Raw genomic sequence first — 26,065 nt, 5'->3', positions numbered from 1 at the left:
GTTCTGCACGAATCCCTCTTTTCCTTCTTTCCCGAGGCCGAAACATCTTGTGGCCACCTGGGTCCTCTGCAACACTTCCCCCTCTCATTTTGGAGATTTTGTAGTATTGTTCATTCCTTCCTGGAAGTTCGTGGAGGTAGTGAACACCGACACTATTCTGTCTCTGATCGGAGAGCTAGAAGGCACAGCTCCTGCTTTGAGAATCCCATGGTTTTGAGGTAGCCGAGGACAGTGAAAGTTACCGTGTGCAGGGAGGAAGGCATATTTAATCCCCACGAGGCTGGGTCTATCTAGGAAGGCTTTCTGGAGGAGGGGGCCCAGTCTTCTTCAGCCAAGATTTTATAAGTATTAAGTATCAAGTAATTAGACGCTTGGACACCTGCCCACGTGCCTCACGGGCCACTGATCCGGGGCCGTAGCCGGAGGGAGGGGGACGCAAGCTGAGTTAGAGGTGCAATACTAGTGTGTTCAGGGAAGGTAAACCAGAAGGGACCAAGTCCTCTGGTCTTTAAGGCTCCAGGTTATGACCTGTGTTCCCTGGATACATGGGGAAACTGAGGTAAGAAAGATGGCAGTGTCCTGCCTGAAAGAGACGGAGCGTCCCCACCACTCTGTGTCCCTGTTTGCTTTGAGGCCAGCCACTTGTCATCCTAAGCCAGCCAGGCCCCAGGTAGCAGGCTGCTGCCAGGCTCCCTGGGAGAGAAGGTCATCTATTATGTAAGTGTCATCCATATTCTAGCTAGTGATCAGGAGCGACATTTAATTTTTTTTTCCATTATGTGGAATAATTTAAGATTGTGTTACGAGTGTCATTATTATCGCAATTTCCCGGTAATAAAAACAGCATCAATTATTTAATATCACCTTGTGCGCCTGGGTTAAGTGAGGATGATGGGAAGCAGAGGCTGGGCGGGGGAGGAGGCAACGCCCACGTGGGCTCCAGGTTCCTTCCCCGGCTTCAGCTCGCTGCGAGCCCCCGGGGGGAGGGAGCGCGGCCCCCGTTGAGGTCCTCACCCCCCTTCTCCACGGGGGTGTGACACTGCCTCGCTTTAGCTGTGGCTGGGTGGCTGGAAGGCTGGGAGGGGCACCGATGAATCCTCTGACCTTTCCCTTCACCCTTCATTAGAGAGCACTGACCCGCTGGCAAACCTCAATTAAAGAGACTGCACTCCATGGGGCTGGGGTAGCTCGGAGCCATCATGGAGCTCCCCCAGCCTGAACGAACATGGCAGGCGGGGCGCCCGTGAGAATCAGAGGTTGGTCTGCTTTGCCCTCCCCTGACAGTTATTAGCAGCAATGACATCCTAGTGGGAGAAGAGCCAGGGACAGGTGAACACGTCGAAGTGGGTTATTGGGACTTGGAACAAACACATCCGGCTGCCTGCAGATGCTTGGCTCCCCGAGGCATGTGTCTGTGGTTGTGCTCTGCCCCGGGGGCTTCTGTTTGCTGTTAGAGACTTCTTCCTCTGGACGTGACTACATGCTCTTGGCTACACCCTAGGCTTTTCCTTGTGGGACTGATTTCTCTGGGGCTCTAGAAACTTCAGGCTTGTGCCTGGGACAGCAAACCCTGATGGACAGCCCCCGGATTGTATTTCTTAGAGGAGATATGTATATTATTTCCTTGAAGCCTGTGTGCTTTCCTTTTCTTTTATTTGAGAGAATGTGAGTGGGGGAGGGGCAGAGAGAGAGAGCAAGAATCCCAAGCAGGTTCCCTGATCAGTGCAGAGCCCAACGCGGGGCTTGATCTCACTGAAATCAGGAGTGGGATGCTCCAGGCGCCCCGAAGCCTTTGTGTTTCCATGGGAGGCCTATTGTGGGGCCTCTCTCCTTCTCCCTCCCTCAATTTTATTTCGTCCTTTCCTTTTCTCTCCAATGCTTCTCTTTTGCTTCTGGAAAGTGCTAATTATTCTCCAGCTTCTGCCCCTTCTGCACGGCTTTTCCAGAGTGAGTGGAAATGTTTGTTCTGAACCAGACACTTGCTCTGAGCCATTCATAAAACAGTAATAATCACAATAATAATTCTGTCGCAAGAAGACAGGGATCTCAAGTTCCATGACCCTTGGTGGTATTGCCTCCCAGCAGCACCCACCCCTGCTTTCTGGACCATGCTGGACTTGGAGGGGGTCGTGGGGGTGAGGGGAGGAGGGCAGGGGGAGGAATTGGGGGAGGGGCTGGTACAGAAGGAAATCGAGACTCCGACACTCAAGACTCGTAGCTTGGGAAGGAGCCTATGTGGCTGGCACCTTGACGTTTGGGAGCTGCAAGGTGACAAGACAGCCCTGAGCGGCCCAGAGAGCCAGGAGCCCAGCTGAAGCCATCAGGGAGAGCAGGGGGACCCATCCCTGTCGGTGGGCTACTGAGCGGGCTGTCAGGGCTGCAGTGGAGAGTCAAGAGCAGCTTGCGTTAGTCGCATGTCTGCCCTGGAGAAGATCGCGCTCTCCCCTTCCTGTCCTCGCAGGGCCCTCCAGGAGCAGAGTGGGAAGTGCAACTGGAAAAGCTTTGCAGAAGATTAAAAAAAAAAAAAAAGAAAGAAAGAAAGAAAGAAAAGGAAAGCCCCAGAACTGTAAGGACGTGATAATGTCCATTAAAGAGGGCTGTGCTGTCATCAGCAAAAGCAAGAGGAGAATGCAGAGAAGGAATTCTGCAGGCCAAGGCCAAGGCCGTGTGCGTTTAAGGCAGTGCCCCCTCCACCTGCAGTGTGAGTACTTCCGGAGCAGAAGGGGCAGCGGATGGGGTCCTGAAGAGCGAGGGGTGGCATCAGCCCCGCGGGGGTCCACGGATGCTTCCTGGCTTTCCCTTTGCCTTCAAGGGCATATGATAAAGCTACCAGAGCAGGGTCGCCATCCCCCACCCGGGGCCTTTCCTGATAATTCCAAGGGCTGTGTTTCCGTTTCTGTTTTCCTCATCAGTGGTTGAGAGTGGAGGGCAGGGGTCACTGAGGGTCCCAGATGGGAGTCTGGAGGGAGCCCTGGGAGGCCGGCCGGTGCCGGGCTCAGGGGTGCATGGAGAGTGCTCCAGGCGTGAGTGTGGAAGTTGCCCATGGCTTCTCCCCGGATGCTTCCTGTGGCTTTCTGCTGCACAGCTGGCCCCAGGCCTTTGGGGGCTGGGTGGGGGATGGGGCGCATAGAAGGGGGCTGGGGACAGGTGGGCTATGCTGGTCCTTATTTTGCTTTTTGAAGGACAACTTCTTTTTTTTATTTTTTAAAATGTCTATTTAATTTGGAAAGACAGAGAGACAGACCATAAGCAGGGGAGAGGCAGAGAGAGAGGGAGACACAGTATCCGAGGCAGGCTCCAGGCTCTGAGCTGTCAGCACAGAGCCCAACATGGGGCTCGGACCCACAAAAAAATCATGACCTGAGCCGAAGTCAGACACTTAACTGACTGAGCCACCCAGGCACTCCTAGAAGGACAGCTTCTAAGTGAAGCTGGAGGTGGCTTAAAATAATAAAAGCAGATGGCAGGGAAAGGAGACACCTGCCTTGCTGTGCCTGCCCTGAAAGACAGTCTTCAGAAGTCCACGTGGGTCCTTCCCTTACTTTCGAGTGTTTGCACAGAGGTCAGGGTCTCAGTGAGGCCCCCCCTCAGCATCTTATCTGGAGGAGCACTCCATCCGTAAGAGTTCACAACCAGCCAGCACACCTGCCAGGGGCTGGAGCAGAGCCTGGCTCACCACCGGAACCGCGCGAGGATTCTAGTGCGCGGGGAGCGCCGTGGTGACTGGCTGGTGTCCTGCTTCTCCTTGTGTTGTCCGCCCCGGCCCTCTGTTTTAGATTTGGTATCAGTTTATTGTCTGCTTCGGGAGGGAGAACACCAAGATTCAGGAGCACGGGGGCTTGGAGACTTCGTTTTGCCAGAACCTGGCATTGTTCTGGTATACAGTTGGTGCTTAATAAGAGTTTACCAGACACATGGAGGCTGCTCGCCTTTCTAGAAAAAGTGCCAAAATTCTTACCTTCACAGTAAAAAGAGGGCCTGTGAGTTTCCAGCATCTCCAACAGCATAGGGACCTTTGGGGCCCTGGCCATCGGAAGTTGTCCTAAAGCAGTGCTCCTCAGCCTCGGCTGGGTCCTTGGCTGGATCATTCTTTGTTGGGGGGCTGTCCTGCGCAGTTAGGATGTTTAGCGGCACCCCGCTGGCTTCTGTCCATTAGATGCCAGTCCCACGCCTGCACCCCACCCCACACACAGAGCAAAGAGCCATTGCCAGTGTCCCCCGGGGGGCAAGGTCACCCCCCTGAAAACCAGCATTCTCTGCTACACCCAGGTCTGCCCAAGCTGCACCTTGCTAAATGGGCCAAATAACCAGCTGCGAGCATCCAAGCGCTGTGGCATTTCCGTGTAATGAAGTGGCTCTGTTTTCATCTGCTTCCCCCAGTTATGCCTCAATCACATTATAAAGAGAAAGAAGACAAAGGCAGGAAAATCAGCTGACACAATCCCGGAGTGAAACGTGTCTTTTATGTCTGCAGCAAATCCTCCGATGTCAGCGTGAGACGTAGACTTGAGACTAATTAAAGCACGTAAACAAACAAGGAGCTGTGACGATATGGCCCATGACACAGGCACAGACACCAGCTGTCACTCGGGGGTGCTGAGCGGGGGCTTCTGCGGGGGGAGAGCCTGGCCCTCTCCAAGTCCCTTCTGTCTCCATGATTCTGTCCATCTGTAGTGCCAACCTTGACTGTGATACGCTATGACAGGCTGCCTTGCTTTGTGCTTCTCCCAGTGACAGAGCCGGTGAGATTCTGTGGTCCCCAGGACTCCATAAAGGGACCTGAGGACTCTAGTGAGGAAAGCTCAGACACAGCCATGAGGCATCTTTTATTTTTCCCTTTTAGAACAAGTTTTAAAAAAAAGGGTTGGAGGCGCCTGGGTGGCTCAGTCGGTTAAGTGTCCGACTTCGGCTCATGTCATGATCTCACAGTTCCTGAGTTCGAGTCCTGCCTCGGGCTTTGTGCTGACAGCTCAGAGCCTGGAGCCTGCTTCGGATTCTGTGTCTCCCTCTCTCTCTGACCCTCTCCCACTCACGCGCTCTCTCTCACTCTCTCAAAAATAAACACTAATAAAATAAAATAAGGTTCAATGAGTTATCGGCTCCCTTATTAAAGTGTGTCATAGAGGGCCTTGTAAATAAAATGATTAGAAAGACAAATGGGAAGACGTGAGACGGAGGGCTTATGTTTTCATTTGCAACCATTAATTATAAAGGAATAATGAAATAAACTATCTGAATTATTAGATTCTCTTTCTGATTCCTGATCCACAGTGACAATGGGAGAACAAGGAGGTGCATTTGTGTGTGTGTGTGTGTGTGTGTGTGTGTGTGAGAGAGAGAGAGAGAGAGAGAGAGAGAGAGAGGGAGGGAGAGAGACAGCCAGCCATAACTTTGGTGCGATTCCTTCATGAAAGAAGCTTAAGCAAGAATTTTAGTCGTTGCTTATAAATGGGTGCATTTCATTGGATCATCAGTCTTTTCCTCTCCTGTAATGGAGACACATATATTAAATGGAAACTTTGGTTTGGAACTACTTTTGCCTGGGTTTCAAAAAATATCTGTGTTTTTGTGGGTTTTTTTCCCCCATCAAGATGATTCTACTCCCCTTTCCTTAGTGACTAGCATCAATGTGTTTGGATGAAGGCCATTTTGGGGGGACCTGCCCATCTTCCTCATTCCCCTCGAGATCTTGCACATTGTAAGCTGTCAGCAGGGCGAGTGGGTTTCTGTAGATGCCTTTGGAAGAGAAGTTTCGCCCCATTTATGGATTCATTTATCTGTTGCTACTGGAATTTAGGCTCCATGGAGAGCTGTGACTCTGTCTTATTCGCCAAGCACCCACCAAGTTGGAGGTCAGCAAATTTTTGTTACATAAACGTGGGTATCACAAGACTTTGCCTGGTTGATGTAAAACAGTCACATTAACTAGTTACAGACAAAGCACACGGGTGACATGGCTATCTTAAGGTCGGTCTGGTCTTAACACCAAATAGGTTGGGTCCCCGGGACGGTCACCATTTCCTTCTTTTGAGGTGCTTTTGTTTGGATCTCCTCCCCTTTTGATCTCACAAGAGACGTGAAAGTGGTCGGTTCCTAAGAATCCTGACCTTGTTCCTGCAGCGAGGCTGCCGTCCGAGGGGACCTGCCATATTGTTTTTTTCTGACCGTTCAGGAACGGAGTCCCTTGTGAGTCCCTTGTGCCGTTTGCCCCTGCACTGATCAAGTGTGGGGCGGGGCCCCATCTTTCCCAGTACGTGTTCTTCCCATTTCTAGGGTCAGCATCGATCCTTGACCCCGAGGTTTTGTCCGCCCAAAGTTCTACAACCGGAGAGTGAGTCGTCTTCCTCATGAGCCAGCCTGGCCTGACATCTGGGTCTGGTGCTTTTGGTAGAGACTGGCAAACCATGTGGGCACCTCTCAGCTGGAGGAGTCTGGGGGGGTGAAGGTCGTGGGGGTGTTACAGTGACATCACTGCTTCTTGTTTCAGGGTGCCGCGGAAGACGCCCCAACGGCCCTGGCATTGAACTTCGCCCCTGCGTTGATGAAGAAGTCTGACGCTGAGGGTCCCGGGCTGCTCTTCCCCGAGAGTGAACTTTCCATCCGGATAGGTAGAGCTGGGCTTCTTTCAGGCAAGCTCCCTGCAGACCCTGGGCTGAGTTAGTCAGGATAGGTGGGAAGCGGCAGGCGTTCTGTCCATCCGTTTTACTTACCCCACTGTCGCCTGGCGCTGAACCGGCGTCTGGCTCCATGCCTTTCTTTCTTGACGTTCTCCAAACCACCTGCTTCCTGCACAGGAGCTCACAGTGCCTTTTTGTCACGTTTCCAGCTTGGCTGAGTGGACAGGGACCCCTCTGATGGGGCAGAGCTGATCTGGGTCGCAGCATTCAGCGTTTTCCCTCCATCTCCCCATCTCTGACGGACCCTAAATGCTCCTTTCCACTCATGTGACTTTCCTTTTTTTTTTTGATTCATCTGGGAAACTGTGGCTGTTTCTCTCACTGATTCAGTTTGGAGCCAGAAAACTCTTAAGGTGGAGAGAATGCGCTCCCCGAAAGGGATCACATCACAGTTCATAAATCACTGCAGGGGAGGTGCCGAAGGGGCCTGTGTCCGCTGGCAAGGCGCGGGAGGTGCACGGGCAGGAGCACACTGTTTTGCAGTCTCGGGGTAAGACTGCCCCTCCTTGCCTCATCGTTGCACACTCACTCACTTGGGCATTTGGCCAATTCAAGGGCCCCTTAGCCTGCAGAGAGGTGGATGCCTTTCTTTCCCTGCCCTGCCTACTTCTTCTGTACACCACAGAAGTGCAAAAGATGCTGACCACAGTCGCCTCCTCCCCTGCACAGAGTTCTCTCTCTCTCTCAACTTTTTATTTATTTATTTATTTATTGGGAGAGGGCGGAAACAGAGAAAGAAAGAGGGAGAGAAAGAATCCCAAGCAGCCTCCGCGCTGTCAGCACAGAGCCTGATGTGGGGCTTGATCTCATGCACCATGAGATCATGACCTGAGCTGAAATCAGGAGTCGGATGCTTAACCGGCTGAGCCCCGCAGGCGCCCTGACGGAGTTCTCTCTTGAGTGAACTGGGGAGAAACAGACTGGCTTGGTGACTCAGGAGAAAAGTCCCTTTGCGCTTCCGTGCTGGTATTTCAATTTGATCTTTTCGCCGTGTGTAGGCTGAGACGATCTCTTAGACCTCAGGGGGTGTAAATGTTAGGGTGATGCTGGCTCTCCCCAATCTGTGTCCAGACTGTGCCCTGCGTGACTTCTTCGTGGAGAGCTCGAATATCTTCCCCGCTCGGGTTGATCCTCACGGCCTCTTACCACTTCCTAGGGGGGATGCAACCAGCAAGGGGAAACTCCTGTAACATGAGCTTACATAACAGAGGGCTTAGCCTGAAAAGTCTGCCCCCTGCCTCCCGCCACACGTGCCACTCGTCCTCAGATCAGAGCGACCTAGGTGTTGTCCGCTGCTCCCCTTCTATCGGGGAGTCACGAACCGTCTGGAAACCAGGATGGGCACCGTCGTCCAGGAAAGCTTGTCGTTTTTCATGCCGAACCGTGGGAACACATGTCCACTCTTTCTAGCTGTCCTGTGCCAGCACGCCTGTGTAGCCCTCTGAAGACTTGCTGAAAGTCCTCATTCTGAGCCTTCTCTAGGATGAAAAAGTGGGCCAGATCTTATTCTATCTCTCTCTCTCTCTCTTTTTTTTTTTTTTTGTCTTCAAGGCCATGGGGGGAAGGTTCAGCGTCTGTCAGTCAAAACAGTGGCAGTCCCCGGTGCCAGAGCTTGTCCATGGGGGGCCATGGGAACATAGGGCCCGTGGGAATCGGCTGTGCAGGAGAGCCTCCCGGGACTGAGGGGTCTTCTTGGCAACCCAGGATGAAGTGGGGGGCGGGTGCTGTGGGAGGAAGAGGCAGTCCTGTCTTCTGCTCAGGAACACCTAGGCACCGCCTGTGCTACCTTCAGACGCCATTGCTAACTGGTCAAGTGCAAAAGCCAAGATCCCTTGCGGGGGGGCATGAAGATGACGCGCCGAGACTGAGGGATCCCAGCCATCTCCAGAAAGGTCGCTCTCCTGCTCCTCTGGAGGCCCCTGTGGGTTTCAGGCAGTTGACAACTTTAAAACCGATAATGGCTATTTGCTGACAGGCTTCATGCAGATCAAGCCCGAATATGCATTATTTGTGCCATCTGAGTTTGCCCTTAAGCCGGCTGTAAGTGCAGCATGGAGACTGGCTTAATGGGTGTTTAGTGAATAGCATCAGCCTTTAAAAAATAATACTGGTGCCGCTGTTATAATGTCCCGTAATTGGTTCAGCAAGAGGAAAAGCCAGAGAAGCCACGCTGTGGGAGAGAAGGCTTAGCTGCTCAGAGTGGTGGCGTCAGCCCCATGGAGCCGGGAAGGCACTTATGAGATACTTTCCTATTTATGTCCTGGTGCCAAATGTTTTATGATAGCAACTCTTCACAAGGCTGGGGATATTTTGGGACTTCTTAGCTAGACCAGAAGTTCTTTTAAAACCATCAATCTCTCTCTTTCAGTTCAGCTATTTATTTCTCTCTCTCTCCCCAACTACCTTTCTTTTAATTAAAAAAGTAATAACATGGATTAAAAATGGAGAAGTAATTTTTCTTCCAACTTCAAACCCTTTATGGTCCAGGCTTCCATCTCCGACACACACACACTCTTTCTTGTGGATCCTTTCAGAAGTCGTACGTTCATACAGTCATGCTTGGCCCATTGTTTCGAACCTTGTGTTTCTCACTGAACAGCACATTTTAGTCTTTGTTTCCTGGGAGGCTCTTAGATTCATGCCATTGGTGTTATTGTCTATGATCTTCCTTAATTAGTCCCTTCTTGATAGTCCTATAGGTTGTTTCCAGTCTTCTGCTTTTATGATGAATATGGGAGAGAGCATTCCTATACATACACTTCTGTGGGCAGTTATGTTATTGAGTAAATTCTAGAAGTTAGGTCACAGGTTCTGTATATCTGAGGTCTATGAATGGGTACCAAAAGGTTCATGTGTCTCTTGACATTTTATACAAAATAAATGGTGTTTTTAGAAGGCAAAACTCCAAAACTTCCATCGCCTTCAGATGGCTCCATGACCCTGATGTTCATCTAGATCTTGGGTTTTTCTGCCTCAACCTTTACCTGTTCAGCTGCCCAGTTGTTGTTTTTGTTGTTGTTGTTGTTTTGTTAGTACTCTTTCTGGGCTATAGAAGGATAGTAAAAAATGAATCCGTGCATTCTTTTACTAATTGTCAACTACCCACTTCAATCTGTCGTTTGTTCCGAGGGAGGACATTGAAACTCTTCAAGAGTGAGGTTTTCATTTTGTTTTGTTTTGTTTTTCACTGATCCCTTAGCACGGCAGATGGGGAATTGTCTGTAATTCTGTGTTATCTGTGAAGGGAACAGGAATAGGTATTATTTTCCAGTAAAGAAAGAGGTGGATTAAATTTGGGAAATTACGTAGTTATGACGCGGCACTTACCTTATTTTCCGTAAACCTTTGCAAAGCTTGTTGGAGGGGTAAGTGAATGGGGACTTGAGTCAGGCAAGCATACTCTGTAAGAAACTCCAGTTAGAAACAGGGTTTCCTTTAATGTCCTGTTCTTTTTTTTTTTTTTTTAATTTTTTTAAGGTTTATTTATTTTGAGAGAGAGAGAGAGAGCGTGAGTAGGAGACGGGCAGAGAGAGAGGGAGACAGAATCCAAAGCAGGCTCCAGGCTCCGAGCTGTCCACACAGAGCCTGATGCAGGGCTTGAACCCATGAGCGAGATTATGACCTGAGCTGAAGTCGGATGCTCGACCGACTGAGCCACCCAGGCACCTCAATCAATGTTCTGTTCTTTTATAATAGGAGAAATCACCGGGCAGGAAGAGTTCTACGTAGACAGCCTGGCAGATTCGAAGGCATGTTTTACAACGTGAAACCAATGCAGACCGAATGTTAAGTGAGTTATAGGTTTGCCTGAGCTACTGTCACCAGCCCATCAGCAGTCTTAGTTTATATTTTAATCTAAAACGTCGAAGTCCTTCTCGGTTATGCTACCGACCTGTTAGGTAGTACCCTCCTGTGGAGACAGAACTGATCTTGGGAGAGAGAATTTGCTCCTTCTGACCCAAGGCTCCCAAGTGCCTGACCCCCAGATTCGCATCTACCAGACTGTCCGTTCACAGCCAGCATGGAGTTCAGGTGTTCCCTGATGTCCTTCTTCCTCCACAGGACACCGTCATTCATCCACTGGGTATCACACTGTCCTTTTTTTTTTTTTTATGTTTTATTTATTTCTAGGAGAGAGAGAGAGAGAGAGAGAGAGACAGCATGAGCAGGGGAGGGTCAGAGAGAGAGGGAGTCACAGAGTCTGAAACAGGCTCCAGGCTCTGAGCTGGCAGTCAGCACAGAGCCCGACGCGGGGCTCGAACCCACGAACCGCGAGATCATGACCTAAGCGAAAGTCGGACGCTTAACCGACTAAGCCACCCAGGCGCCCCCACACTGTCCTCTTTTAATTTTGAACTCTCCCCTGTTTTCCCAGTTACACATCCTCCCTTAGATGCTCTGGGAAAATGTTGGACAACACCGTGGAACACGGAGCTGTCCGGTAATTGACAGTGTTTTCTTCCTGTGTAAGTGTTTCCACCTGGATGATGAGCTGTTAGGTGGATTTCCACACCGATTGACCTTTGGAGGATTATACTCTTAGATAGCTGTGGGGGACTAGGGAAGGGCTCTCCTCTCTTTACCCCATGCAGGGAGAAATCCGCTTTTGGAAGACAACTGCCTATTCTCTCTGTGAGTCCATCCAGGTGTATCCAACTCCCAACTGCTGGATGTCCTTGGCAATGAAATTCCTTGGAGTAGCCTAATCCTAGGGAAGCAAAGAGGACTTACTTAAACAGCTCCCAAGCGCCTGTGACCATCGCTTTGTTCTTTGTTCTGTATCTTCTGACTTTCTGAGTCTTCCTCAAAGGAGATGCTCCCTCTGTCACTGATAATTACAGGCATAGTTAGTAAACGGAAATCTATGAAGAGTCCGACGTAGCTCCTAGGAGAAATTCTGAGTGTTTCTTTGTACTCGGGTCTCCAAAATAGCGTGGTTAAGGAAGTCTCTGAGATGTTTCTTAGTAGTTTTGACTTTTTATTGGTAAGCTCTCTAAAGAGGCAAGAACGACTTCACAGTTTTTCACATCAGTTTCATGTCTTGGCATGTGGTTTTAGCAATTAGACACCCGTCCTCCCCTGTAACTGGCTGGCTAGGGGACATTTTAAAGTCTTCTCCTGGCCTAATTGAGAGTTGTCAGGGGCCTGGAAAATACGCAGGCCCTGGCACGGCCACCTCCTTTCTGGACTAGGGCCTGCAACATGGGTTTCTTCATTAAAAGGTTGGGAATGAACCAGACTTGTCAGCATATGGCAATAGTACCGAGGCTAATAAAACCTGCCACGTCTTAATACGGGAAAATAGGAAAACATTTTGCAGAAGGAGGAAGAGCAAAGTGTTCAATAAAAATACTCACCAGGAACTCTCTAGCATCCTGGACACTGAAGAAAATAAGGAAGTAAGACAGAAATACCCTCTTGGAGGAGTGCCCGGGGGGCTTAGTTGGTTAAGCGTCCGACTTTGGCTCAGGTCGTGATCTCACGGTTCGTGGGTTCAAAACCCGGTGTAGGGCTCTGTGCTGACAGCTTGGAGCCTGGAACCTGCTTCCGATTCTGTGTCTCCCTCTCTCTCTGCCCCTCCCTGCTCATGCCCTGTCTTTCTCTCTCTCTCTCAAAATAATAAATAAATATTAAAAAGAAGAAGAAGAAGAAGAAATACCCTCTGGGACAGGGCTCTGCATCGGGTATATAAGTGACTCTTTCCAGCTCCTGGAAACATTAATAGATGGACCCATTTTACAGATTCTTTTGGTTCTGAAGAGCATTATGTTTTACCTGATAGTTAACACTCAGGTGTTACTTAGCCTGTCTGTGAGCCTTTCTCTAAGCGAGGCAGTCGTTTGGGGAGTGCATTTCCATGAGGCCACGGGCTTAGGCGCAATGTGGCACTTGTATAAATCTGCATAGGCTGCCATAACCAATTACCACCGCCCAGGTGGCTTCAACAGCACAGGCTTATTTTCTCCCTGGAAGTCTGGGGTCTGCAGGACTGGTCTCCTCTGAGGCCTCTCTCCTTGGTTCATAGGTGGCCCCTTTCTCCCCGAGTCCTTCCCTCTTCTACCCAGATTGACGAGGGCCCACCCGAATGATCTCATTTTAACCTAATCACCTCTTGAAAGATCCTATCTCCAAATATGGTTACACGCGGGGGTACTCGGGTTAAGGCTTCAACAAAGGGATTTGAGGAGCACACAACTCTGCCCAAGGCAGCGCTTAACAATTTTTTTTTTAAAGTCATCTTCCCATGGATGGTAAGCAGCCAAAGGGAACACCAGGTGGCAAGCGTTGCTTTCTGTGTTTTAGGTGCTCTCATGGTATTTCTGTCTCCTCGTCTGTCAGACTCCTAGCCGGATGGGCTGGGAACGCAGGGAAAAAGGTACAAAAAAAAGAACTGAATGAATTTGAAAAGTTACTCGGAGTCAGCACCAAGCAAGTCAGGCGATTGTTTTAAGTTTGATCTTGTTTTTTTTTTTTTTTTAATATGTTTTTAGAATGTTTATTTTATTTTTGAGAAAGACAGAGAGAGAGCATCGGTGCACGCATGGGAGGGGCAGACAGAGAGAGAGGGAGAACCAGAACCTGAAGCAGGCCCCAGGCTCTGAGCTGTCAGCGCAGAGCCCGATACAGGGCTCGAACCCACAAACCATGAGATCATGACCTGAGCTGAAGTCAGACACTTAACTGACTGAGCCCCCTGGGCACCGCTAAGTCTGAGCTAAGACTGCTGGCCAGGGTAGCCGTCTATGCTAATGAAGTTAAAGGGGCGGGACAAAGCTACCCACGAAATGATAGGTAACGTTGGGGGAGATCAATATTAATACACAAGTGAACCTGCAGACTTGCTGTCCTGACAGTATCCATTTGCTAGGGCCGTATACCGCAAACCAGGCGGCTTAGAGCAACAGAAATTTATAGTCTTCCAGCTCCGGAGACCAGAAGTCTGAAATCCATGCCATCGGGGCCACACTCTCTCTGAAGGCTCTGGGGAAAGATCCCTCCTTGGCTCCAGTAACTTCCAGTGGTGCTGGTGTTCCTTGGCTTGTGGCCACACTGCTCCGGTCTCTGCTGCCGCTGGTACCTGGCCTCGTTCCCTGTGTGCCTGCGTCTGAATCCTCATCTCCTTTTTTCCGGAAAGAGCCGGACTCTTGGATTTAGGACCCATGCTAATCCACTATGACCTCCTGTTAATTACATCTGCGCTTAGACCTCTGTTTCCAAGTAAGGTCCCGTTCTGAGGTTCTGGGTGGATGTGGGTTTTGGGGGGGACACCGTTCAGCGCAGTGCACTGACCAGTCCCCCTTCTCTGAGCACTCCATGACCAGGCTCCAGGAATTGGGTGAGTCCGGAGGGGCTTGTTTGTCCAGCAGAAGTGAGGGAGAGGGGAGAAAATGAGACGAGAGGAGGCTAATTGGGCAGTAATAAAAACCCTTTTAATTCATCAGGAGCCTTTGGAGCAGCTGCCGGGGCTCTTTGTTTGAAATATTCATGAAATGTCTACCGAGGAGTTAGGGATACAGTCTCCTCATGCAAAATTTAACATTTGCTGGGCTAGCAGGTTCTATCATATTCATAAGAGTTCTGACACATTCATTTCAGCTCATAACCTGGGAAATGCGTTTTTAATATGCGTTTGGGAAACAGACAAGTGGCTTGGGCAGTGCCAGCCCCCGTTAGGATAGTCCTGCCAGGCTTTTATTACCCAGAGATGTAGGGTGCTGCCGCCAAAGCCAGGCGACCTGGGCTCGCTCCCTGTCTTTCTGTTTTGTTTCTCAGATGTTATTTTTTGCAGAAGCCCCTTAAGCTGGAGAAAGAAGTACAGGGTGGCACTTTGGTTTCAAGTATTTAAGATCTGTAGGCGTCTCTTTCATTTACTCCCTCCCTTCTCCATAGTTTGTTTATCTTTTTTCCTTTTGCCTGTTCTGGAAAGTACCCAAGAAGGAATGCATGCTGGTTGGGAGCCCAGGGAGCCAGGAGGTGCCACTCACAGAGACAGGCAGCCTTAGAGAACGCAGGGGCTGGTAGGGGAGCTTGAGGACCAGGGTTTAAATCCGTGTAACCCAGCATCTGGGATGGGGTCCGTGCAATCTTGCCTTAAAGGAAAGGAGTCCGTGATGAGCTCCACTCGACCTGGGCGTTCTTTGTTAGCACACATGGTCTGACCGCCCGTCTCTTCTTCAGGTGGTACACGTTACAATATTTTGTTCTCCTTTCTTCCCTCTGGTGCATTTCCCCTCCTAGGGCCAGAGGACGTAAATAGCTCCAAGTGTCCTACGGCTAATTCAGTTGTCTCAGTGAAACATGATCTCAAGGGGTGTGACATCGTGGAGCTGAGATATTAAGGGACGTGCCAGTGTCTTCCCGTTGATGGTCCCAGATGGAACTAACTCTCGGGACTCCTGGACACCTTGATAATCCTCAGCTAATCATAGGCTGGTAGGGAGGCAGAGATGCTCCCTGGAGATGGCAGGAGAGGATGTGTAAAATGTCTGTTGTTACTTGTAGGTACGGTGGGTCAGAGGTCTGCTGTCTTCCCTAGCACATGAGGCTCCCCTGGTGATTTCACAGCACCGGTCCTCAGCAAGCCTTATTAGGTTTGCTCAAGTCAACCTTAGTAAGCATTGATTGTGTTTATTCCAGTAGGGAAGCTCCTGCTGTACATATAAAGACAATTAGGAGGGACACCTGGGTGGCTCTTTGGTCAAGCATCTGACTCTCGGTTTTGGCTCGAGTCATGATCTCACAGTTCATGGGATCGAGTCCCATGTCAGGCTCTGTGCTAACACTGTGGAACCTGCTTAGGATTCTCTCTCCCTCCCTCCCTCTCTCAGCCCCTCCCCCACTTGCACTCTCTCTTTCTTTCAAAATAAATAAACAAACAAACAAACAAACATTCAAATGAACCGGAGACACGGACCCTCAAGGAGATTCAAATCTTCTTGGAAGACAAATAGGCCATTTTATGTAGTTCAACAGAACACATGCAAGCTTCTAACAGTCCCATAAGTGGGTCTTGAATATGTCCTTGGTGCTCCCCCACAGCCTCCTTCGTTTTGAATTATTTATTTTTAGGTATGGAGTGGGGTCCCGTTGGAGGTCCAGCTTTTCTCATACGGATGTTCAATCATTGCAGCACTATGTGCTGGAAAGACTGACCTTTCCCTATTGAATTGACTTTGTGCTTTTGTAAAAAAAAAAAAATTAATTGGCCATGTTTGTATAGGTCTGTGTTTGGACCCTGCATTCTGCTTTAGTTTACGTGCCTATCCTTTACCAATATCACACTCTTAATTATGGTAGCTTTATCATAAGTCTTGAGATCAGATATTATGCATCCTCCTCCTTTGTTCTTTTTTGAAATTGTTTTGGTTATTCTAGCTCTTTTGCCTTTATATACCAATTTTGGAATCAGTTTGTTAAAATTTACAAAGAAATCCTGATGGGCTTTAGGCTGGGATTGCATTGACTCTGTCAATCAATATGGAGAAAACTGGCATCTTAACAGTCCTCGCCTTCTATTTCATGAGCATGGTATATCTCTCCATTTACTTAAATTGTCTTTGACTTCTTTTGTCAGTGTTTTGTGGTTTTCAGCATATGTATCCTATACATATGTGGTTGCATTTATACCTAAGTATTTCCTTTTATGGTGCTATTACAAATTATACTGCATTTTAAGTTTTGACTTCTAATTATTCATTGCTAGTTCAGAAATATAATAGATGTTGTGTGTTAGTCTTGTTCCTGTAACCTGGCTGAACTCATTTATTTATTTAAAAAAAATTTTTTTTTTAATGTTTTATTTATTTCTAGGAGAGAGAGAGAGACAGCGTGAGCAGGGGAGGATCAGAGAGAGAGGGAGTCACAGACTGAAACAGGCTGCAGGCTCTGAGCTGGCAGTCAGCACAGAGCCTGACGTGGAGCTCAAACCCACGAACTGCGAGATCATGACCTAAGCGAAAGTCGGATGCTTAACCGACTAAGCCACCCAGGCGCCCCTGAACTCATTTATTAGTTCTGAGAGTTTTTTGGTAGATTCCTTGGGTTTTTCTGTGTCCTGTCTATGAATAGTGACCGTTTCATTACTTCCATCCAATCTGTATGCCTTTTATTTCTCTTTCTTGACTTACTTCCACTGGCTAAGACTTCTAGTACATGTCAGATAGGAGTCGTGAGAAGAGGCATTCTTGCCTTATTCCTAATCTTAGGGAGAAAACATTCAGTCTTTAACCATTAAGGTACGGTGTTGTCTATGGATTAATGGTAGATGAAATGCATACATATTTGAAAAGCCACCAGGTTCCTAAGAGTTGTTACAATACAGAAATAGTATAGAGTAGGCCAGAAAATAGGTTCTACAGTGGGACTAGGTTTGGATTCTGACTCAACCCTTTAGTAACTACAAGACCCTGGGCAACCTTCATAACCTCCTTTTTACCCTCAGTTTCTCTGTCCAAAATGGGGATAATGGTAATTACCTCATGGAGCTGCTGTGCATATGGATGTGGTTGATGCATGTGAACTGCTTAGGACAGTGCTTGGTGCTTTATATGCCCTTAATGAATATTAGTCTTCGTTATTCTATCTGGACAGTAGGAAGAATGGTCCCAGAGCTCAGGATGCCTGGATGTGGGATTTTTTTGGCACAGACTTTGGAGATTTTGCTGCCCCTATTAAAAAGTATAGAAAGGGAAGCCTGGGTGGCTCACTTGGTTAAAAGCCCACCTTTGGCTCAGGTCATGGGCTCACAGTTCATGAGTTTGGGCCCCATGTCAGGTTCTGTGCTGACAGCTCAGAGCCTGGAGCCTACTTCAGATTTTGTGTCTCCCTCTCTTTCTGTCCTCCCCTGCTTGTTCTCTCTCTCAAAATAAATAAAAATGGTAAAAAAAAATTTTTTTTTTTTTAAGTTTAGAAAGCTTTCAGGTTTGCATGTGGATTCTCCAGTCATTGAGCACATTTGGATCTCTAATACTCTCAAGGTGTTCGGACAGATGTACAGCATTTATATTTGGGCCAGCTCAGGGATGGAGTAGCCACACTGGAAAAGATCAGATTATCCCGGGGCGCCTGGGTGGCTTAGTCGGTTAAGCATCTGACTTTCGCTTAGGTCATGATCTTGCGGTTCGTGGGTTCGAGCCCCGCATCGTGCTCTGTGCTGACTGCTAGCTCAGAGCCTGGAGCCTGTTTCAGAGTCTGTGACTCCCTCTCTCTCTGACCCTCCCCTGCTCACGCTGTCTCTCTCTCTCTCTCTCTCTCTCTCCTAGAAATAAATAAAACATTAAAAAAAAAAAAAGATCAGATTATCCCTAAGCTGGAAGAAGAGGTTTCTAAGAGGGAAAGGAAATTCCTAAAGAAATTAAAGAAGCATAAGCGTATGGTTAAGGTAGGTGTGAAATATTATAGAGAACCAGAAGGTGAGGAGGAGAGAATGTGAGTGTGTGTGTTTGGGGGGGGGGGGCGCGGTGAAGAGCAAGAGAATAGAATCAGGGTGTGTGGTAGGTGTGGTAGTAACCTGGGCTCATGGTTCATTAGCATCAGAATGGACTCTATTCATCTTCTCTTTTTCTCTGCCCAGGACATAGAATAAGGTCTTAGATCAGAGAATGAGAGTTGATGGGATAAGCATTGGAAATTGGACGGAAGGCTGAGCTGCCCATCACTGGGAGGATTCAAGTACAGGCTAGGGGACCAGTGGTCAGGGACGTTATAAAGGGTCCTCATGGGCAGTGTGAAAGTTTGGGCCGAGTAATTTGCCTCGACCCCCTTGCTGCTCCAAGATTGCTCATTCCTGAGCCTACCAAGAACTTCTGGGGGCAGCCTCCTCTGCCTGTCTGCCTCCATGGACCTGAAAGTCTGGGGCATCAGCTTCTGCTCTGAGATCCTGGAGTTTGCGAGTGGGGGTTTTGACAGAGGCTAGCGAAAGCGGCACTGGCGTGGCCATCAGGGGCTGCAGGTGCCTTCCCTGGGCTCAGCTACAGGGCCTGCGCTTTCTGCTTGGTGTTGCCATAGCAACCTCTCCCCTCCTTTTCCGAAGTCCACCAGTATCTCCTGAGTGTGGTGAACACCATGTCTCCCCATGTCTCCCCTTGTCTGGTTTCAACTCATCCTGTCTCTTTTCTCGGTCACTCCATCTCTCCCACCTCTTTGTATCTCGGAACCTCTCTTTTTGTGCCCACACCCCTCCTCATCTCCTCTGTCATGTGATCTGCCTGCCTCCCCTTCCTCCTCTCTCTCTCTGAGGCGCCAGTGAATCTGCCAGCCTGTCCCTCGCTCTGGCTCTGGGCAGTCCTTGGAGAATCCTCTTGGTCTCTGTTGGGCCCAGTGGTGCCGCCGTGACCCCGGAGTAGCAGTTCCGGGGCGCTGCAGCAGTTGGTAAAGCTCTTGAGAGGCCCTTGCTTTCCTATGGGTCTGGAGACCTTGTGGGCAGATCCCATCTGCCTCTCTTTCTGGAGACTCAGATCTGGGTAAAGTTCTTCCCCAGGCCTTTGTGTTGGGTTGGCTTTCATTAGCTTACGCCGCTAATTAAGCTCATCCAAGCGATCTGTCCTCAGAGGCCCTGCCTGCTATGTGTTTAGGGTGGAGCCCTGTGAGCATCTAGATACCCCTGAAGTTTATTATGGAGAACAAATCTCTTCTTGAAGTCATCATCTTTCTTAGCGTCTGTCTTAGTGACGGTGCTTCAATCTACCCCGACTTGATTAGAGTTAGTAACCACTGACTGTCAAAATATCCTTGCTTCCTGTCTGTCTGCTGCAGCCAGGGGATGAAACTTTGCCTGTTAATTTCCCTTATTTGCGGAGCCTTCTGATCCGACACTCTTCTACCTGAGGAGTCTGATTGTGCCGCGCGTCTCCCCTTGATGCTCTCCCCCTGTCTCAGCTTCAAAAAGAGCAGTTAGGGATGAGGGTAGATTCTGTGCTGGCATCTAACAGGATCCCATTATCTGATCAAGACTTCAGGGCCGGGTTTTGCTAGTGATTGGATTACACAGTCCTGTCTCTCAGCCAATTTTCAGGACTGGGCGAAGGGAGGGTGCGCTGTTTAACAACAAACGGAAAAGGCAGCGACCAGGACAGGATTGAAACGTCTCTCCCAGAACTAACGAGCTGCTCCTGGCCTCCCCACCGGCCTGCTGATGGGAAGTCGTGGGCTCCAAAAGCTTGTTTAAGATTCTGAATGCGGAAGGCTGGACAGAGGCAAGTTTTGGTCATACGACCTGACCAGCAGAAAAGGACGTGTTAACTGCCAACCTATGCTCTGAAAGTCTGATTAGGAGAGCCATAGCGCAGGGCTGCTGGGCTCTCGCTTTCCTTCCTCTTTTCCCTATTCGTTAGGTGTGCAAAAGGCAGAGACATCTTCAATATCCCAGTGTCGCGTTGGGCACGTGGACACACACAAGCAGACACCTGGGAAGGGCACTTCAGCACTGTGTATTAAACACGCAGATGTGTCTTATCTTCTCTGAACAATGTCTTCCTTGAACCAATTGGCAATTATCTTATGTTTTTTCCTTTTCTTTTTTCATGTTTATTTATTTTTTAGAGAGAGAGAGAGGGAGGCAGAGAGAGAGGGAGACAGAGGATCCGAAGCAGGCTCCGCTCTGTCAGCACAGAGCCTAATGTGGGGCTCGAACTCACGAGCTGTGGGATCATGACTTGACTTGAAGTCAGACTCTTAAACCGACTGAGCTACCCAAGCACCCCAGCAATTATCTTCTTTGATCTGTAGGGAGCTTAACAGAAATGAAATCCGTAGTTTCCAAGATTCCAGGACCCCTGGGAAACTGTGGGGGGTTGGGGGGCGGGCGGGGCGGGGAGGAAGTCACCTGCCATGACCAGCAAAGGGGCCTGATGTCTGTTTTCCTCCCCTTCGGAAACAGATATGCCTCTTAAAATGTCAAATTTCAGTACTTGAAGAACTGTAAATTAAATAGAAATGTTGGCTCAAAAGCAGGTAGCAGTTCTTCTGAGGTTTCCACGGTGTCTGTCTAGATGCTGTGAAGCAGCTGCTCACCTCTTACCAGGTGACCCTCAGGTGGTGACCCCCCTCCCACCCCATCATCCTCACAACATATATCTTGACTGTTTTGTAGGGTGGAGACCACCTGAGCACCCGATGAAAACCGTACACTGTGGGTTGTTGGTATTTGGGGGTGGAATGGTTCTTTGTGGTACCATAATACATGTTGCTTTGTACCCTGGTCCCCACTATACGCCCAGAGTACCCTCTAGTCAGTGCGACGGGGGGCAGAAGTGCCCCAGACGTTTCCAAAGGCCCCTGGAGCACTGTCCATATGGGTGCAGACAGAATAGAGCAGGTTGGGTCTCCCACGAGGATGCCAGCTCAAGGACTTTGAGTTGCGGCCTAACTTCTGTTGCTGGAGGGGGCAGCCTGGGGCCAGGCTGGGGCTGCTCGGAAGGATGGTATGGACTGAATATACACTGAGTGCTCTGTGGGGCCCCTGCCGCCCTGGCTGAGGACCACTGCTGGAGACCCTCTCCCCAGAAAAAGCACACCTTTGTGGGTGCTCACACATTTTACCTTCGATTTCTAGCACTTGGGGACTGGCCCAGCATGGCACCTCGCACGCACCAGGAGCTAAAGGCATGTCTGTCGACTGAGCGAAATAAATCCCATTTATGGTTCTATCTGGGGGAGCCCAAAGTTGGTTGGTGATGAGTCCCAGAGGCACGCACTTCCCTTCGTTTGTATCACCTTCATCTCAAGGGCATCCTGGTCTTATAGGCACACTTGACCTGTAGACCGTGGGAAGCAATGGAGCAGCTAGGGAATGTCCGTATCAGCACAGATGTGAAGAGGAGAGAGACTGAAATCCTACCTAGAAGCCACACCCCACGCTTTTCCACGTAGCAACTGTAGTCTCTGCTTTCCCCCACCCACCGCCCTATTGGGCTTCTCTTTTCTTCCAGCCCCTCCTCATCTCCCATCCAGACTTCTTAATGGGATGTTTTGGAATTGTGTGCTATTCTAGGGGCTTGGAGTAAGACTTCCCCATTATTGTTTTTTTTTTTTTTAATGTTTATTTATTTTTGAGAGAGAGAGAAACAGAGCACAAGGAGGGGAGGAATAGAGAGAGGAAGACACAGAATCTGAAGCAGGCTCCAGGCTCTGAGCTGCCAGCACACAGCCTGACACGGGGCTTGAACCCACAAGCTGTGAGATCATGACCTGTGCTGAAGTCAGGTGCTTAACCAACTGAGTCACCCAGGGGCCCCTGTTTCTTTATTTGCCCACCAGGTTTCTGGTGGGGTAGGATCGGTCTTGGTGCTGTAAAGATCCATTGTTTTCTTTTCCTTTCATAGGGCACTTTCATGTCTTCTTTTTCTTCCCCCCATTAGTTCATTAAATTCATTCAATGATATTCCATCAAGCCAACCACTGTTTGGCTGAGTCTAATCCATGAACTTGGTCTCCACCTTCAAAGATTGTGGGAGAGGCAGACGCCTAAAAGCAAGCCATTACACAGTAATTACAAATAGTCATACTGCAATTTTGATGCTTGATTTCTTTTATAGTCTCCAGAGGGTGGTTACAGTTGTCTAGGAAAGAACCGATCATCAGACCTGGGATCCTTTTCTTTGCAGGAATTTTATCATTGTTTTTGGATCAATGAGTAGTAAAGAGCGCATCAAATTCAGCCTTCTTGAGAATCACACGGTGTCTTCCTTTATCCACCCATGTTCTTTGGACCAAGGCTTATGGTCCAGGATGATGTTGCAAATACTCCCTTCCATTGATATTCCCTGTGTGTGTGTCTAAAGGGGGAATGAGGGCTCCCCAGTGTGTGTGTGTGTGTGTGTGTGTGTGTGTGCATGCACACGTGTGCTCACAGGTGTGTTTGTGTGCTCACACACGTGTTTGCATGCCTATGTGTTCATATTGACATATTTACGTCCTGATAGGATTAAATATTGCTGCATGTAAGCAATGAAATTGCCCATTGATTTCATAGACTATTTGGGACCAATGTGTTTTTCTCCTGAAACCCGATAGGAAAAGGAAAGATAACTTCATCGGACGCATACTAACAGCCTTGTGGAAAGGGGAACACGATTGCCGTGAGGAATTGACATTCCCGCTAGTTCTTGGCAATGAAGTCTCACTTATGAAATCCTTGTGCTACTTTCTCTAAGCTTTAAAATCACTAGACCTTTTTTAAACAGTGTTTCTGAAACTCATGGGCTGCCTTCCATCGTATTTAACATCAGTAGGAGCCTCTTTAGAGTGCGTGTTGAAACGTGTGTATATGAGAACACGGTGACAGGCTTGGAAGAGTCTCAGCGAACACTGGTTCGAATCCGGGGGTAGGAGCACCGGTTACTGTCACCTGTAGGAAGCTTTTCATTCAGGGCTCTGTCTGTGTTGGGTGCTGTTTACATTAGGAAAAATGGTCCCTTCCATCCAGTGACTTGCATGCTCGCTTACATGGGGCATTGATTTGCTACCAGAAGACTTTGAGTCTGCTCTTCACCCCAGTCCGGTCTTCACGGGGTCTGTCTGGGGAGCTGCATCAGGAGCAAAATGAGCCACTAGGGCTCATGTGTCCCCTAGCGCCATTCTGAGCTGCCCCGTAATCCCCTTTTGAGTCCAAAGTAACAACCGATTACAAAGCAGTAAAACCAACATGTGAACAAACACTATAGAACTCCTCTGAAGGGATGAGTTTGAACCCCCCAGAAGTGATCAACTTGGGATGATGGCATTTCTTCAAAGGCTCTTGGGAGTTCTTAGAAGGTTTCTCTGGGTTGGTTTACAACCCAAGTTTAAAAAACAAAACAAAACAAAACAAAACAGAGTCTCCTTTCCCTCCAAACCAGTCTGTTTTTGTTGTGGTGGGGCATGGCTTCAGCAAAAACGGGATTCTCAACACAGTTTTCTTCCCCCTAGGACATTTAAAACAATGATTCCAAAGTCCAAGGGGCTTGTGCTCTCCCTTCCCTGCTGCTCTACGGGGCTTCCCAAGGCACGGCGTTCGCTGGTTCCGGGTTTTAGGACATTTTCTCACGTCTGTTCGGCCTTTGTGGCGTTAGCTGACCCACTCCTGGTCTCTGGAGGTGTCGAGGTTGGTGAGAAGAGAGAGGACAAGCTCTAGATAGAATTTCTTATCCAAAACATGGCTGGTAAAAAAATAAATAGATTAAAAAAATCGTGGTTTGAACTCTTGTTTTCAGTATTACTAAGTTTCACTGCTCGATGACTCACAAAGATGAGGGGATCTGCTCAGAGTTTGCGGGAGGATTTATATGGAGCAAATTGTGCTCTGGTCTCCTCTCCAGGGATGCTGAAGACGTGAAGGCCCCGGGGCCCCACAAGTGACCCCAGGCATATTCCTCGCGTTAGATTGTGTACTGCCAGGACTTGTAGCCTTGGCTTCAGCACTCTGAGCGTAATAGGCTGTGAGAGTCAACTTTGCCTCATACCAATCAGCTCTCAGGCCTCAGAGGCTTACAACCACGAAGGTGTATTTTTCCTTTCAGGTTATGTGCAGGCTGCCGGTTGGCTCTGCTCCATTTGTCTTCCCCTTCTGGGTCCCAGCTGAGGACGCATCCCCCGCCATCAGGATGTGCCCGGTGTCATGGTGGAGGGGAAGACTAAGAGGGCTAGTGGAAACCTGCCGTGCCTTGTAAGAATTCTCCTTGGGTGTGGTGTTCGTCTCCACTCACGTCCCATTGGCCAACAACGCAGATGGGAACACCTGTCCTTGTGCAGGGAGGTGTACTTGACCTTTAGGGAGGCACTGCAAGTCCAGCTGGGAATGGAAAAGTCCTCTGTAGGGAAGAGAGGCATGAATAATTGTGCAAGTAAACCCTTCCCTACAGTTCTCCCTCTCGGTCACACATAATCACTTTTGCTCGTCCCATACACAAAATAAATTCACTTCTGACCCAAGGAAAGATACCTTAGATTTCTCATCCAATCATGGAACTGGGTGTGAATTTCAGGACCTTACGGTAAATTTCAGGCTCTTCGTCCAGTCTGGAGCTAGTAGCTCTTGATGAGGAGACCCACCAACTAAGAACAGTTTCCTGTCCGCGTGTCTGACATGGTGGAGCGGGAGCAGGATGAAGTCTTCTGCTTGGAAGGAGGAAGGATGGCGGCCGCATAGCCATCGCTGATACATGTCAATTCTGAAATCCCACCGGACAGACAACATGAGGGTTCCTTACCCAGAGCATGGGGGGTGTTCCATGAGTGGGGCTGTTCCTGTGCCCGGAGGAAGTGCCACCCTTCTCCATGGCTCTGGGCTTTTCACTTCGGGAGAGCCTTCCTTCTTGACAATTCCCCTTGGGCACATTTGGAAAAAAAACAGTAGAGCGTATTCCTTCCTTGGGGACTAAGCAGCTTCCTCAGCCTGCTTCCTGCCTATAGGATATTTGGCAGCCCTGAAGCTGTTTCAGGTACCCAGTGGTCACGGTGTCTTCTGTGCCATGACGGTGTCTCTCTTGGCGTAACTCATTCTAACTCCTTTCCGGTTCTTATTTTCATTTGACCTCAGTTACTCCACGGGCCAGTGGCCACACCCACATTTCTTTGTGATATAATCCTTTCCCAGACACAGCCCTCTCTCCAGATTTAATTGTAGGCGTTTGGAGCTCATCAAGTTTTGGTGGGACTGTGCCACTAACCATGCTTCCTGCAGACATTTCGTCCAGGTAGAAGGATTTGCCAGGCGGGGGGTTGGGGTGTATTTTAATCCATTTATAGGTCTTACTGTGCCCATGGTTTTGTGTGTGTCCTGAGGCTTGGTCTTAATCATCTTTCCTTCCGAGAGCATAGCCTCTTCCTTCCTTCCTTCCTTCCTTCCTTCCTTCCTTCCTTCCTTCCTTCCTTCCTTCCTTCCTCTTTCCTCCCTTCCTCTCTTTCCTCCCTTCCTTTCTCCCTCCCTCCCTCCCTCCCTCCCTTCCTTCCTTCCTTCCTTCCTTCCTTCCTTCTCTCTCTCTCTCTCTCTTCCTTTCCTTTATTAATAAGAGATGGCAAACAATTGCAGCTTCCAACCTTTCAAGTCCCAAGTTTTCTCGATTTTCTTTTCTTCACTCAACCCTCCTGGCAATCAACGAATACTTTTCTGAGCTCTTCTCTGTCTTGTAGCACTTTGTCGAATGCGTGATGACGAACGCACGTTTGCAGTGCTCTGTTTTGTGACCTTTCCACCCAAAGCAATACAGTCAGCCTTGATGAAGCAACACGCTTTTCAATGGCTCACAGTGCGTGCACGCTGATGGTAGGGTGTGGTTCTGCTCTGCATGAATTCTTGTTTTTTTACATTTTTTAAATGTTTATTTATTTTTGAGAGAGAAACAGAGTGGGGGTGGGAGAGGGGCAGAGAGAGAATGAGACACAGAATCTGAAGCAGGCTCCAGGCTCTGAGC

At 49.0% G+C, this 26,065-nt stretch overlaps 1 protein-coding gene across 5 annotated transcripts in view; it reads left to right on the top strand.

Moving 5' to 3' along the window:
• The window catches only part of SLC39A11 (solute carrier family 39 member 11), a 346,364-nt gene that overhangs the window by 92,952 nt on the left and 227,347 nt on the right, over positions 1 to 26,065 (top strand). For 3 of the 5 annotated variants that reach the window (XM_039229817.1, XM_039229818.1, XM_039229815.1), the window contains one exon: positions 6,488 to 6,629. In XM_039229817.1, the coding sequence (XP_039085748.1) occupies positions 6,488 to 6,629 (142 nt within the window). The remainder of the gene's footprint in view (positions 1 to 6,487; positions 6,630 to 26,065) is intronic. The other 2 variants (XM_039229819.1, XM_039229816.1) reach the window with 1 other exon arrangement.

The sequence above is a fragment of the Hyaena hyaena genome, unplaced genomic scaffold (assembly GCF_003009895.1).
Source record: "Hyaena hyaena isolate Hyena2069 unplaced genomic scaffold, ASM300989v1 scaffold_39, whole genome shotgun sequence".
Taxonomy (NCBI): Eukaryota; Metazoa; Chordata; class Mammalia; order Carnivora; family Hyaenidae; genus Hyaena; species Hyaena hyaena.
Note: the sequence above shows the minus strand (reverse complement) of the source record. Positions and strands in the feature narration are given on the sequence as shown.